At 41.0% G+C, this 16,394-nt stretch overlaps 1 protein-coding gene across 1 annotated transcript in view; it reads left to right on the top strand.

Annotated features, from left to right (window-relative positions):
• The first annotated feature begins 2,929 nt into the window (after positions 1-2,929).
• The window catches only part of LOC136856771 (ribosome biogenesis protein BMS1 homolog), a 317,735-nt gene continuing 304,270 nt past the window's right edge, over positions 2,930-16,394 (top strand). The window contains exon 1 of the mRNA XM_067134870.2: positions 2,930-3,070. Within this exon, the coding sequence (XP_066990971.2) occupies positions 3,010-3,070 (61 nt within the window). The 5' untranslated portion in view covers positions 2,930-3,009. The remainder of the gene's footprint in view (positions 3,071-16,394) is intronic.

A 16,394-nucleotide genomic window follows, 5' to 3' on the forward strand; every position in this document is an offset into this window, starting at 1 on the left:
GGTGAGGCCGCCTGGGCGAGGTACTGGTCATCCTCCCCAGTTTCATCCGCCCGACCCAGAGTCTGAAGCTCCAGGACACTGCCCTTGAGGCGGTAGAGGTGGGATCCTTCGCTGAGTCCGAGGGAAAAGCCAACCCTGGAGGGTAAGCAGATTAAGATTCCATTACGAGTCTTTTGCTAGCAGTATAATATCGTGTCAATATACTGCTCTTTGTATTACTATTATTATTTACGCAAGTAGGGCCTATTTAGTTAATTGGTTAATTCCAGTGGTTCGGGGGCTGGGGTGTGTATGGCATCTTCAGCATTAGAAATCATCCTAGGTAGGGCTTTCATCTTCACAGATATGCAAGTCGCCTAATAGGCCGTCTATTATTATTATTCCCTGAGTATGTACTTGATTTACTGGAAGATTTTCGTGAGCCCCCTGAGTCAGTGTGTGTCACTTCGGAAACTGCTTACCAGGGATTAGTGTGTGGTTATTTAGTGCGTGTAATCGAAGAAAACACAGAATGCAGCACGTGCTTGAATAACGTTTCTACCTCATTTAATTCATCCCCATTGATAGCTGCGCTAGCCCTAGCAACGATTTATTGGCCTAATTATGAGGGTTCAGAAATTTGTTGAGACGGCTCTACCATACTGCAAAAAATCTTCAAATCTGCTCCAGATTATAAAAAACTATGTTCTACCTTCTTTGTGCCAATGTAATTTTTTAAAGTGTTTGAGTAACAATAAGCACCAGGAACTTGTGTCAGAAACTGTGCTGGCCAAAGTCGTGAAACCTCTACTTAGTAATGTAGGGAAGTACCATACAGACAAAGTTTCCAGGTTTTCTTGTTCGTCGTAACCTCTTTCTCGAAAAGTGCTGAAGCTATAACTCTCTAGAGCACCACTTTATTCGTAAAATTCTTTAATATTTCTCTTACTTTCAGATTTTAAATTTTGCTGGTATGCTTATCTAGTTGTATTCACGCGGTAAATGGGTACGTTTGGTGCTGCCATCTAGCGGCAGATTGTTTGTAAGGCGTGTTACACGTTTGAGTATGGAACAACGAGCTAGAATAACATAGAGGGGCTGTATACCTGACATCAGCGCTCCCTGCTTGAAGCAAGTTGATAAGGGGCAGCCATGTTAACGGTTGTCAAAACAAAGCGAATTGGCGCGAGAGCATATGTTGAGGTGACAGGGAGATCGCGCATGCCAATTTAATTCCGTAAGTTTTAAGAAGTGAAAACATAGATTCTCGCTTTCAAGAATGCCAGCCGTAAGCTCAGCGTATGGTTGTACTAATCGGAGTAATAAAACCAAGGATATATCGTACTTTAATTAAATATTACTGAATTATAGCCGAGATTCATTTTTGTAATTTCTGTTTGTAATTAAATCAATTTTATTGTTTACTTGGCGAAAGTACGGATAGCCAATGTAATTATTTGTCGAATTTTGTTTCATATTTCGTTTAAAAGGAATTAACTGAACAATGCGTTGTGAGGGCGAAAAGAGATAAAATGGTATCCCACTCAATTCAGTTGCTTATGCTCTGTACATTTCCAGCCCTATTTAATTTTCATTCACATTTACAAATAAAGGAAATGGAACGCCCACCACCAAGAAAACGTAACCACAAAAAATCACTTATTTCGTTCAAACGTACACCAAGTATGATAAATACAGCATTTTACTCCTATTTTTGAAATGTATACAGCCTTTATTGTAGATGTCTGTTGCCTTGGTTTTTAAAACTATGCCACACTTCATAATGGACAACTTTCAAGCTAGTAATCCCAGTATGATATGGTAATGGGAGAAACACGATATCCCCCCTATATTATAATAATTAATTACACTAAACGATTATTGTGGTAAAGTATCCATGGGCCGCGTCTGTGGTGCACTTGTTAGCGTGAGCAGCTGCCACCCCTGGAAGCCCGGGTTCGATTCCCAGCTCCGCCACGAAATTTGAAAAGGGGCACGGGGGCTGTAACGGAATTCTATCAGCCTGGGGAGGTCAACTGAGTAGAAGTGGGTTCGACGCCCACCTCAGCCATCCTCGAAGTGATTTTCCGTGGTTTCCCACTTCTCCTCCAGGCAAATGCCGGGATGGTACCTAACTTAAGGCCACGGCCGCTTCCTTCTCCCCCCCCACAAGGCCCCTGTTCAGCATAGCAGGTGCAGCCCTCCCTCACAGTTGTATCCCCCGACCCAATGTCTCACGCTCCAGAACACTGTCCTTGAGGTGGTAGAGGTGGGATCCGTCGCTGAGTCCGTGGGAAAAACCAACCCGTGAGGGTAAACAGATTAAGAAAGGAACACAGTACTAATGAGGATGCAATAATTTTAAAAATATTAACAGAATGAGGTTGTAACCTATTATAGGTCCCTATGATAAGGTTTCCTGTCATAAATATTTATGTCCATCGTTTTTATTCTAATTTACGCTTAACCACTACAGCCAAGCAGGGTAACGCTCTTGTTCCGATTTCGAGGCCTATTCGTACAGTATGTCACTGTGCGATGATTTCGAACTACCCTACAATCAACTGATTGTGATGTTGGCCTCGTGCCGCAATATGGCGGTATTTGCTTTCATGCTTCAAGCTTTCGGCAACGGACTTTAATTCTCCCCCAGCGATTCTAAAATGCGCATTTTCTACACTTTTCGTCATTTAAAGGCCATGCCCCCTTGCTTGTGTGACAACAGGAAACATGGCGGACGTTCGTTCTATTAGGTTCACCCAGGCAGCGCTTCCGCCTCTCTATGTTATTCTCCTCGTTGGTATGGAATGAGCAGGCAGTTTAAGCAGCCATCGGATGCAGATCGAGCAGGCAGTGCAGTAATGGAAGGGGAATCACGTTCGCCAACCTCAGGATAAACATAACGGAAAAAAAAAAAAAAAAAACAGAAGAATCAGAACCATCAGAATGTTTACGTTACGTCATGTGAGACCGACATGTGTTCTGGGTGTTTGTGTCGTGGTAAAGTAGTAAGAAAAAATAATTTCTGAAATGGGTGTGGACGTTGACAGTATTCAGGATAAAAAGAAGACTCATCGTGAGCGACATGCAGGTATATGGATAAATAGAAAATATCTGCTGTGTTTTCTATTCACTTTTATTGCCATGTGTTATCAGTGTGTTCTGTGCGCTTAAAATATTGTGAATAGTTGCTTTTTTTTTTTTTTACATTCTGCTGAGAGCTGCAGGTTAAAGAACTCCCTGTTAAAATTTTTTGCTAATTTTTTTCGACGCTAACTATATACTCGAGGGTATGTGTGCTCGTATCAGTATATAACCCTGAAAGTCGTGCTTCCTATATTCGGCGTGAAAATGTAGAATTTAAGGGTGACTGTAAGTAAATTTACAACGATTTAGTTCTTTTTGGTATTCTCATATCTAATAAGCTATTCGGCGAAACATTCGAATAGCGTGTGTCACCGTGGAAAGGTTTACTAACGTGTAGCGAATGGGAGGTTAGGAATCCAACATGGCACAATTCACTTGGCGCTACAGCGCTGTACTCAAGGCTGCCAACTTAGGAACGGTTAGTGATATGACTACTGTTCTGTATTGGTTAGGTTCCTCTAATGACAAGACTGTTGATCTAAATTGGATAGGTCCGGAGCTGGTGACCAGACCATTTGAGTCCAGATTAGAGCCGCGAAGCGGCGCATGTTTCTATGGTATCCCCTTTGATAGTAGTGGTCTGGACAGGTTAGACCATTACTGTATTTGTATTAGATCAGAGCATTATGTTTGATAGTGGACAAAACTTCACTTAACAAACATTCTGCGCATTCAGTATTTGACATTAGGCAAACATTGAATGAATGAAAATTGACATATCTACTATAGTGGGGGATACAGTCGGTTGGCTGCTAGTAGAAATTCGTGCATCTCCCTTCGTGTTCTAATTAGGGCCTATTTCCCAGTAACCAGTTGGCTACAAAACATAACATTTATTGGGGAAAGTTTCTGCACTAAAAGTGTACCCTTCTTGGCTGAGTGTTTGAACTTGCAGGCACACAAAAATTAATTTCGTTTCCCTCACTTTTAACATTGAGTTCTCTGCCATAAACTCAACTATGATTCAATTGTCTAATTAACCTGTGACTACTTTACAATGGCGAAAAATGAGGGTATCCTCCTATTCAATACATCATATATTCCGTCATTAGACGGAGCAAACAAATTCAGACATGTTTCGGCTCGCTTGAGCCATCTTCAGTGAAAAAAATTAGGGGGTTGGAATAATTTACATAATATAAGTTGAAAAAATGCTAAAAAACATAATGAAAGAGTAAACAAAAAAACAAAAGAGAGCTTAGACGGAAAACAAAATTAGCACAAATATACACTGTTTACATCAATATGCAGAGCAAAAAACTTATTGCGTAACCTGTGACTAAGTAAATAATCTGCGAATTTCACTTATTAACAATGTGATACTGCAGTTACACATCACTTTCAAAGTCTGCGGTTTGATTATTTTCACGAAATGTGGCAGCCCTTGGCCATACATAATGGGAGGTCTATTGGAGACAGTGGTAAACTGCTCTCCCGCCCATAGGAACACAGAATATGGTGGCTTTTCACAAAATGACATAGTTTCAGTTTTAAATTTTCTGTAGCCTGTAAGTCAGAATATAATTCTTCGGGCAGGATGGTGGGTCCCTTGCAACAATAAATGAAGGATCTTTCGCGTAGCTACTTTAGGTATCACTTCACATAATTTTTGCGTGATTTTCTCCTTCCAAGGCATGCACCCCTACCAATAGAGTGCAACCATTCACTGACCTAAATAAAACCTCATTTATTGAGAGAATGATGATAAATTAACACATACGCCTACTTGAACAAAGTCTAATTCCTCATGCCTCACTTTGCTGGTTATACAGGGCTTTCAAATTCAAACACTACAGGCCGCAGAAACCTAGTAGTGGGCTCCTAGTCTATACGGCAACCACCTGCCGCAAAGTGGGCTGAGTGCTGACTAATGATGGACAAATGCTTCCTGTATCCTGAGCCTACTTGGTATGCCAACTGCTTCCCCTCCAACACCCCTCCATTCCCTTCTCCGCCGCCTCCCCTCAACAACAGCAGCTCCTGGCTGCTCCCTGTCAGTGCAGGTTTAAACGTCGATGTGATGTGACAGAGCTCACTTGATGAGGACAATGGGCTGTGGAGTGGGTACTTAACATTATCACTTGCCCAATTTGTTTTTGTACCTTCATCGTTTCTTTTCCTATAGCATACTTATATAGTTTTTCTTTCATCTTAGACTTCTCTATCTTTCTTACTGGTTGGTGTCACAGTCCATGTAGATCCTTGGCCTCCTTAATCACCTGCCTCAAGGCCACACTAGATATATAGGGCCTTGTTGCTGCTTCTGTGACGTTACAGCAATAGATGGTCCCGCTGCCTTCTGCTGTGTTACATAGTCCCATTCTGATTACTGTTTTTCTTTCCTAACTGTGATTAACTGTAAATATTTTTATTTTTTCTGCTTTAGTTGGATGAAAACCAGTGTGGTTTCAGACCACAGAGAGGCTGTCAGGATCAGAATTTCAGTATGCGCCAGGTAATTGAAAAATGCTACGAGAGGAATAGGCAGTTGTGTTTATGTTTCGTAGATCTAGAGAAAGCATATGACAGGGTACCGAGGGAAAGGATGTTCAATATACTGGGGGACTATGGAATTAAAGGTAGATTATTAAAATCAATCAAAGGCATTTATGTTGACAATTGGGCTTCAGTGAGAATTGATGGTAGAATGAGTTCTTGGTTCAGGATACTTACGGGGGTTAGACAAGGCTGTAATCTTTCACTTTTGCTGTTCGTAGTTTACATGGATCATCTGCTGAAAGGTATAAAATTGGGAGGGAGGGATTCAGTTAGGTGGAAATGTAGTAAGCAGTTTGGCCTTTGCTGACGACTTGGTCTTAATGGCAGACTGTGCCGAAAGTCTGCAGTCTAATATCTTGGAACTTGAAAATAGGTGCAATGAGTATGGTATAAAAATTAGTCTCTCGGAGACTAAATTGATGTCAGTAGGTAAGAAATTCAACAGAATTGAATGTCAGTTTGGTGATACAAAGCTAGAACAGGTCGATAATTTCAAGTATTTAGGTTGTGTGTTCTCCCAGGATGGTAATATAGTAAGTGAGATTGAATCAAGGTGTAGTAAAGCTAATGCAGTGAGCTCACGGTTGCGATCAGCAGTATTCTGTAAGAAGGAAGTCAGCTCCCAGATGAAACTATCTTTACATCGGTCTGTTTTCAGACCAACTTTGCTTTATGGGAGCGAAAGCTGGGTGGACTCAGGATATCTTATTCATAAGTTAGAAGTTACATTTTGCTGGTACAAACAGGTGGGAACAATGACAGGAGGATACTCGGAATGAGGAGATAAAGGCTAATTTAGGAATGAACTCAATGGATGAAACTGTACGCATAAACCGGCTTCGGTGGTGGGGTCGTGATGCGAATGGAGGAGGATAGGTTAACTAGGACAATACTGGACTCTGCTATGGAGGATAAGAGAAGTAGAGGGAGACCAAGACAACGATGGTTTGACTCGGTTTCTAACGATTTAAAGATAAGAGGTATAGAACTAAATTAGGCCACAGCACTAGTTGCAAATCGAGGATTATGGCGACATTTAGTAAATTCTCAGAGGCTTGCAGACTGAACGCTGAAAGGCATAACAGTCTATAATGATAATGTATGTACGTACGTATGTAAGTATGCTTTAGTTGTATACAGAAGGAGGATAAAAATAAACAACCTTCAATTTTTAGAAGAAATTTTCTGACTGAAGGATGTAAAACACAAACTCCAGTCTTCATTTATTCCCTATTAGTAAGCTTGTCCAATTTTGTCTTTTTTGTGGCTTTCTTGCCTTCTTCACCTAACTTTTGCTTTACTATAAATGTTGAGTAAGACATTACAAAACGTAAATATTCACATGTTTAATACTGTGTATTCCTAGCGTATTATTAATGTTATAAGATAAAAGGGAGTACACTGTGTAGAATGAAGGTAATAGTAGTGTTTTTTGCTTATTCCCTACATGACAATTACCGCACCAAGCAAATACTCTGGCTGTGCCTCAAGACAACGGCCGATACCTTCTAGGACCTACCCCTGTTTCTATGCAATTCCAACAAAAGCTTGCTAGTCAGTGGGATGTTACGTTATTAGCAAAAATTTAAAAAATCACCATTGACTCGAGGCTTCATCGATTGTCATACTGATTCATGGATATTAGAATGTGTTTAGGACACTATGATGAAGGTACAATAATAATGATATTGGATTTACGTCCCGCTAACTACTTTCAAGGTCTTGTAGACGCTGAGAGGATGGAATTTTGTCTTGAATGAGTTCTTTCACATTTCGGTAAATGTACCGACACAGGGCCGATGTATTTCAGCACTTTCAGGATTGAACTTGCCAACTTAGAAAGCCACTGGCTACAGGGAGAAGTTGGTTTCAAACGGGAAGCTTTATCAGTTGAGGTGTAAATCCTTGCCACCACTGGCTACAGGGAGAAGTTGGTTTCAAACGGGAAGCTTTATCAGTTGAGGTGTAAATCCTTGCCACATGATTGACATACATCAAAGTTTAAACTATAAAGGACATTGAACATCACAGATACTAGTACATGTCTCTGGCATTTACAGTTTAAGAATAAATATTCAAACCTTTTGCTAATCATAACTTTGAACATCTTTAAACCAGTAACCAGATATTTATCACATCTGATGGATATTTTAGGCTCCCTCTATGACAGTAAAATAACAGGAAAGAGCATTAGAGCTAAGAACTGTGTATTATCAAGTAATATGCAAAATGAAATACGTTCTTCACACTTAATGTACACTGACTGACAGAGCAAATGCAACACCAAGAAGGAGTGGTCAGAACTTTATGCCAATTGCAGGGTAGACTGTCGTCATTGAGGTATGCTCATGATGTGAAATGCACCGCTGTGCTGCGCACGTAGCGAACGATAAATGGGACACGGCGTTGGCGAATGGCCCACTTCGTACCGTGATTTCTCAGCCGACAGTCATTGTAGAACGTGTTGTCGTGTGCCACAGGACACGTGTATAGCTAAAAATGCCAGGCCGTCGTCAACGGAGGCATTTCCAGCAGACAGACGACTTTACGAGGGGTATGGTGATCGGGCTGAGAAGGGCAGGTTGGTCGCTTTTTCAAATCGCAGCCGATACCCATAGAGATGTGTCCACGGTGCAGCGCCTGTGGCGAAGATGGTTGGCGCAGGGACATGTGGCACGTGCGAGGGGTCCAGGCGCAGCCCGAGTGACATCAGCACGCGAGGATCGGCGCATCCGCAGCCCCGCACGCCACGTCAACTGCCATTCTTCAGCATGTGCAAGACACCCTGGCTGTTCCAATATCGACCAGAACAATTTCCCGTCGATTGGTTGAAGGAGGCCTGAACTTCCGGCGTCTGCTCAGAAGACTACCATTGACTCCACAGCATAGACGTGCACGCCTGGCATGGTGCCGGGCTAGAGCGACTTGGATGAGGGAATGGCGGAACGTCGTGTTCTCCGATGAGTCGCGCTTCTGTTCTGTCAGTGATAGTCACCGCAGACGAGTGTGGCGTCGGCGTGGAGAAAAGTCAAATCCGGCAGTAACTGTGGAGTGCCCTACCGCTAGACAACGCGGCATCATAGTTTGGGGCGCTATTGCGTATGATTCCACGTCACCTCTAGCGCGTATTCAAGGCACGTTAAATGCCCACCGCTACGTGCAGCATGTGCTGCGGCCGGTGGCACTCCCGTACCTTCAGGGGCTGCCCAATGCTCTGTTTCAGCAGGATAATGCCCGCCCACACACTGCTCGCATCTCCCAACAGGCTCTACGAGGTGTACAGATGCTTCCGTGGCCAGCGTACTCTCCGGATCTCTCACCAATCGAACACGTGTGGGATCTCATTGGACGCCGTTTGCAAATTCTGCCCCAGCCTCGTACGGACGACCAACTGTGGCAAATGGTTGACAGAGAATGGAGAACCATCCCTCAGGACACCATCCGCACTCTTATTGACTCTGTACCTCGACGTGTTTCTGCTGCATCGCCGCTCGCGGTGGTCCTACATCCTACTGAGTCGATGCCGTGCGCATTGTGTAACCTGCATATCGGTTTGAAATAAACATCAATTATTCGTCCGTTCCGTCTCTGTTTTTTCCCCAACGTTCATCCCTTTCGAACCACTCCTTCTTGGTGTTGCATTTGCTCTGTCAGTCAGTGTACTTAAGTTTTTTATGACACACATAGTCTCCTATGTACGTAATGCCGACAATATCATTTTCACTTAAATGTACATTATGAGTTCATGAAAAACTCCTTCACAAGTTTCAACATTTTTGTCACAGTCGATATCTTCTTCATTTACACCAAAATTTCTTATTTCTACATCAGAATGTTTAGCAGAAAATTCCTTAATAGTACTAATTGTTTTGAGCTTTTTCTCTGATTTAATCACTTGTGCAGCTGAAATATTATAACAAGTTCCACTCATATGGTGATACTATCCAAACCTAGCCTCCAAATCATCTGTGAAATTTTGCTACCAATACGTAAAAATTAATGCAATCTATACTCAACTATTTCTAGTACAGTAATAACAGTATGAGTCAAAGCTATCTGAGTGTCTGATGTGAGTTTACCACTTCTTTTCCTCCACTTTTCAACTTCTCCTGGAACTACAAAATAATTCCATTTCTCTAGCCATAATAAAAAGTTTCTCAAAAATAAATAATTATCATGATCCACAGATGTCACTGGGTGGCAGTAATTATCATTAAATCTGTCCCTTTTAAATGTATGATTTACATGAATTATTTTCTGTCATTTAATTATAACTTCTAAAAGACAAATAGTACCCTCAACATTGTAGTTGCTACACTTTAGCTGACATTGTTTGAGAGCAGCCACATTTTTTTCATCCAAAACCCTGTCACATAAGTTCACATTCAGCCATTCCAAGAAAGTCGGGAACAATACTTTTTTATCTAGTGCAGATGCTAATTTATTTAAACTGTGTTGTTCATTTTGTTGCAGCATTTTTAAATTGGGCACACTGGCAGTAAAAGTGGCATTATGATTTGTAAAATCTGGGAGATAAAATATCTTTTTACTATCAGCCTGATTAAACTCGTTATTTTTAATACACTTAAAAATGTGTACCGAGTCAAACAGGACAAAAATATTCTTAATAATGTCGTAGGGATTCACAAACTTAGAAGATTAAGTTCCGCCACATAAGTTCGTAAACATTGACCTATCAGTGCGGTTGTTATCTGAAATAAAACTAAAAACTTTATAGCTCAATTCGGTCCACACCTTCAAGAGCTGTGAAGTAAGTTCACATTACTGATCTGTTAGATCTTTGCAAAGAAGTAAACCTACAACATCTTTATTGCTTGACTGGAGGTTTTACAGCTAAGCCTTTTATTTCTAGTACAGTACTAACAGTATGAGTCTAAGCTAACTGAGTATCTGATGTGAGTTTACCATTTTTTTCCCTCGACTTTTGCTCCCTTTGTATGTTACTTCTGGCCTAACATAAATTTCATTCAAAAGCAAATTCCAATATCTTTAGCATTCTCTCACTGCAGATATTTTCTTCTTTAAATAATTTACATGAGATACATCTATTCCAGAGCTTCTACAGCCTATCTTAGAAGTAAATATTTTCAAATATCGAGGATGTGGTGTAGTTAACAATTTCGACCGTCTGATACTTTTGTAGGCTGCAGGGAAGGAGAAATATATTGTTGCAAATCAAATTGAAGTTGTAGAACAGTATCCGATAGTTTTTGACGTGGATAAGGTCATTTGTTCTTTGTAGAAACTTAATTTGTCGCAAACGTTCTGGTCGTCAGCCTTATCCTTAATATCATCTATCAAGTTACTCAAAGTTTCTAATTTGTCCCTTTTCTGAACCCTTAACAGGACGTCCTGTTGAAATATCAAGGTACATAATTGTCTGAACCATTTACAAACTCTAGAAGATTGACATACTTTTAACCCTTTCCCTTCGGCGTAGTGAGTATGATGGCGTGACCGTCTGGACACGAGCAGCAGGTGGCTCACCGAACCCGCTGTATGGGATACTTGTCTCACTTCTCTCTCCTGTCCACAGTCGTCCCGTGACACAAGGAGAGACAGGCAGAGTTTAAAAGTATTTTATTATATTTTTAATGCATATTCGGTCAAATGTTTATGATTATATTTTTAGCACTTTCCATTCAGGCAAAGCTACCCATCCTCCTTTTAGATTCATGGCTTTGGTTACGGCACTGACAGAATTAAAAGCTTGTTTTGTTTTTTTATTGTAAATTTTATCTTTAGTTCCCTTTTTTCCATTTTTTAAATAACATTCAATTTTTATATAAACATTGACTTTAAATTGCAATTTTTTTACCTTTTTTAACCTGCATAGATCATTTAACAATTTTTTTTGAAGTCCTGGTAGAGTTAAAAATCTGTGTTGCTTTTATTATAAATTTTATCTTCAGTTACCTGAATTTCAGTTTTATCAATTACATATCGTAATTTTACATAAACATTATTTTCAGATTACAAATTGTTTACCTACATTAATTTGCATGTCAAAGTTAACAATTGTTTTTAGAAGTTCTTCTACGTGTGATAGTTTTGAAGCAGGGAAAGGCACATAATGTTACATTGCATTCCTTACAACCCATTTTGCCTGTTTCCTCTTCTTTTGCACTTTGCAGACAACACAAGTTTTGTATGTATTCAACTCGTCAGGAAGATGAGGTCCTGTTGTCAGTCTCTAGGGAAGAAACTTAACATGCTTTGTCCACTAAACTTTTCAGTACCGGGCAAGTTGGCCGTGCGTGTAGAGGCGCGCGGCTGTGAGCTTGCATCCGGGAGATAGTAGGTTCGAATCCCACTATCGGCAGCCCTGAAAATGGTTTTCCGTGGTTTCCCATTTTCACACCAGGCAAATGCTGGGGCTGTACCTTAATTAAGGCCACGGCCGCTTCCTTCCAACTCCTAGGCCTTTCCTATCCCATCGCCGCCATAAGACCTATCTGTGTCGGAGCGACGTAAAGCCCGTAGCAAAAAAAAAAAAAAAAAAAAAAACTTTTCAGTCCGGAATTAGATTAGGTGCGTCAAACTTACGTTCCTTCAGATTCAGGTTCTTCTTTTTCCAATTTAGTTTTCTGCTCGGTGTTTCAGGCACCTGATCTTCATCCTCACTACCTTCATCTTCAGTCGAATCGTCAAAGTAGACTGACCTTTCAGACGACCATGCGGTAACTGGAGTAGAAATCTTGCCTGAAGTAGAAGGTGTGATTGAAGTCGTCGTGTCACCAGTATCAGATGATAAATCGCTATCACAGTCATCTTCTTCAAAGTCATTACCCAATAGGAGGGCAAGAGCTTCCGCCGCAGTATATCTTTCCTCCGTCACCAGGCCTTTTGCAGTTTAAAGCGATTGAGATCTAAGTTGAGAAGCACAATCATGTCAGCACAAGGGGAGCAACTAGACGCTAAGTGAGTAGCAAACTGGTTACTCCTGTCATATGGTGATCATAGTCATAACTATGGATTCCCAAGACAGCCATAAGAGACCTCCAAGGGTGAACTTCCCCAGCAGTCTATCGTAGCAAAACGGAAAACAGCCGAAAGACACGTGACTTCTACAGCAGTCGACTGGCTATGAGGCACGGCTCTAGCACGATTGCTACAGCAGTCCACCGGGCGCGTGGCATGGCTCCCTCCCGACTGCTGCAACAGTCAGCCGGAGTGAAAAGGTTAATATATGTAAGTTATCATTTATTACTAAATCATCTTTAATAATAGTGGAAGTCAAATCAGGGTCAATTATCAAAGATATTTAGATTTTTGGGAACGGTTTTTTTTCCCCGTCATACCAACCATAATTAAAATTGAAATAATTGATAAGGAGATTCCACCTATTCAATACCAAAGAATAAGAAATGTAGTGAATTACATTCTCATTTAATAATAATTAGAAATGGTACCGGTTTTGACCCTAGTCCAGGTCATCATCAGCCGATTAAGAAATGGAAAACAATGCATAGGATCAGTAGAAGAGGCAATATGAAAAGGAAATGAATTGGGGTAGACACTGTAAAACTTAGAAGAAGTAAAATATAAGTCATTCAAAAGAAAAACAGTGCGCAATTCTCTTAGCGGCAGCAAGGCACACGCAGCGCTAGGCAAAGTCCCACAGTGATTACGAATAGTGGAGAACTGTTCAAAGCCAGTTATTTAAACACTGTCAGGCATAAAGTCACATCACAATCGAACACATACGAAGGTCCATATTTGTGTAGGAGTTGAAGATGAGCAGATTCATTGAAGCAACTTGCCAGCTTCCGGTGATCAGCGCGGCACATTCAATATCAGGCACTGTGGTTTCAAACGCCAAAGTAAAATGGAGAATAGCTTGACGATCCAGTTATTTTCCTTGGTTGCGGGAAAGTAAGTATATAGATAAATATAATACAATTCAATATAATTGAGTAAGTAATTGTGCTCCTATAGAATTCTTAGAACAGTTGATGTGAAAAAACAATTGTGCCTAGCGCTGCGTGTGCCTTGCTGCCGCTAAGAGAATTGCGCACTGTTTTTCTTTTGAATGACTTGTATTTTACTTCTTCTAAGTTTTACAGTGTCTACCCCCGTTCATTTCCTTTTCATATTGCCTCTTCTAATGATCCTATGCATTGTTTTCCATTTCTTAATCGGCTGATGATGTCCTGGACTAGGGTCGAAACCGGTACCATTTCTAATTATTATTAAATGAGAATGTAATTCACTACATTTCTTATTCTTTGGTATTGAATAGGTGGAATCTCCTTATCAATTATTTCAATTTTAATTGTGATATTCTTCAATACGGAACAATGAAATTTTTAACTTTAAATACCAACCATAAATAAACTGAGATGGTTATTGCTTACTTTCGCATACACATTTTCCAGTTCAGATACACACTTTACTGCAAAATTCCATGTTATTTCTTGGAAGTCATTAATGTTGTCTAGTAGTTCTTCTTTCTTGGAATTCTGAATGTTTTCTTCTATTTCTTTCAGCCTTTGTTCAGGATATTTTCTTTCTTGAGGCAAAACTTTCAATAGATTTCCTGGCAATTGTTGAAATTTGTGGGTATGACATCACTAGTTAATTTTAACCGATCACGTTTCACATTTAGCACAGAACCATCAGACCATATCATTGTATCTTCCCGCGCTATGTACCTTTCATCAAAATGTTTGATGCATACCTTTGATGAATTAGTAACTTTATAGTTACTCCTGTGGATAGCTCTAAGCCATATTTGAGATTTAGTGGGATCTTTAGCAAGCAAAAATATGCCGACAGGATTTCTAGGATCATAGTTACTTTTACAACATTGATCATCTGGTTAGACTGGAGAGCACCATTCAGGGGGGCCTTTCTTTGGAAGGGACCCTTAGTAGCCATGATTTTTTGACCTGGAAAAAGGTTATGACACTACCTGGCAGTATAGGATTATCTCTCCTACCCTCCCCCGGTGATGATTCCAGGGAAATCTGCCACCATTTATTGAGAGAATTTCATGTCCCCGTGACTCTTTTGAGTCCGAGTTGGGAATACAGTACTGTGTTCAAGAAAATGGAGTACCACAGAGATCTGTACTACCAAGCTCGATAGCTGCAGTCTCTTAAGTGCGGCCAGTATCCAGTAATCGGAAGATAGTGGGTTCGAGCCCCACTGTCGGCAGCCCTGAAGATGGTTTTCCGTGGTTTCCCTTTTTTTTTTTTTTTTTTTTTTTTTTTTGCTAGTTGCTTTACGTCGCACTGACACAGATAGGTCTTATGGCGACAATGGGACGGGAAAGGGCTAGGAGTTGGAAGGAAGCGGCCGTGGCCTTAATTAAGGTACAGCCCCAGCATTTGCCTGGTGTGAAAATGGGAAAGCACAGAAAACCATTTTCAGGGCTGCCGACAGTAGGGTTCGAACCTACTATTTCCCGAATACTGGATACTGATTGCACTTAAGCGACTGCAGTTATCGAGCTCGGTGTTTCCCATTTTCACACCAGGCAAATGCCGGGGCTGTACCTTAATTAAGGCCATGGCCGTTTCCTTCCAATTCCTAGGCCTTTCCTATCCCATCGTTGCCATAAGACCTATGTGTCGATGCGACGTAAAGCAAATAGAAAAAAAAAATAGAAAAGATCTGTACTGGGTGTCGCACTATTTGCAGTCTCCATCAATGGCATAGTTGCCCCTATTTAGCTCTACATTTCAGCTCTGGAAGGATAGTGGTTGCTGAGAAACAGCTGTTTAATACCCAGTATCATGAGAGGTATGGTACGAAAACTGGCCGAAGGCTATTCAACTGATTGGGATTTGAATTGGTAAGTTGTGTCTTGAGTTGGATGTGGGTATTGGTGGTTGTCTTGAACAGACCCCTAGCGAGGAACCTCTATGGCTGTCTCCGTGGCCAGATCTACTCTGTGGATCCAAGGTGAACATGGATGCCTCTGTTGATTGGAGGTATTTCCAGGACTTTGTTCACCGGTATCCATACGCATGACATGTCTTCGCAGACGGTTCTAAGATGGGAGAAAATGTTGTATACTCTTTTGTATCCGTTAATGTTAGCACAAAAATCTTGCATCCTACTGTTGGAAGCGTCTTTACCATCTTAGAAGCTCTGCAGTTTGCACTGAGTGATGAATGAGATCAGTTTCTTGTGTGCTACGACTCGTTAGGTTCTCTGCAGACTATTAATACCTGTTTTCCGTAGCATCCACTAGTACAGCAGATTCATGACCTAGCTAGGTTGTGTGATTCTGGCACCAGAATCACTCTCGCGTGGCTTCCAAGTCACATAGGGATTGCGGGAAATGAACTTGCGGATCAAGCTGCAGAAGAAGCGGTACTTTTATCACAAGACCTCTGAATATACCTGCTAGGGTCTCAGCTATGTTGGACCATCTTGGCTACCTGGGAATTGGAAGTGGCTAGCTATCCGAACTCTCAACAAGCTGAACTTTTCGGCCTTCACGGAGAGAGGCCATAGTTTTGTATAGGCTTAGGATAGATCATGCACTATCTCCTAAATAGGGAAACCTTTTCAGTGTGTTCTTGTGGTACTGAATTCACTGTAGACCATGTCCTCACAGAGTCTATAGATTTCTCTGACTGAACAAAACTTCGGCCTGTTGGGAGACACTCAAATTCATACTGGTCGATGACGAGAATACTGCTGATTTCATCATTTGCTGTATGTGTGATGGTGGATTAATCAAGAGTGTATAAATTTCAAGGGTTTTGTGTCCTTTTCGACTTAATCATTTTGTT

Source organism: Anabrus simplex, chromosome 1 (genome assembly GCF_040414725.1).
Source record: "Anabrus simplex isolate iqAnaSimp1 chromosome 1, ASM4041472v1, whole genome shotgun sequence".
Lineage (NCBI taxonomy): Eukaryota > Metazoa > Arthropoda > Insecta > Orthoptera > Tettigoniidae > Anabrus > Anabrus simplex.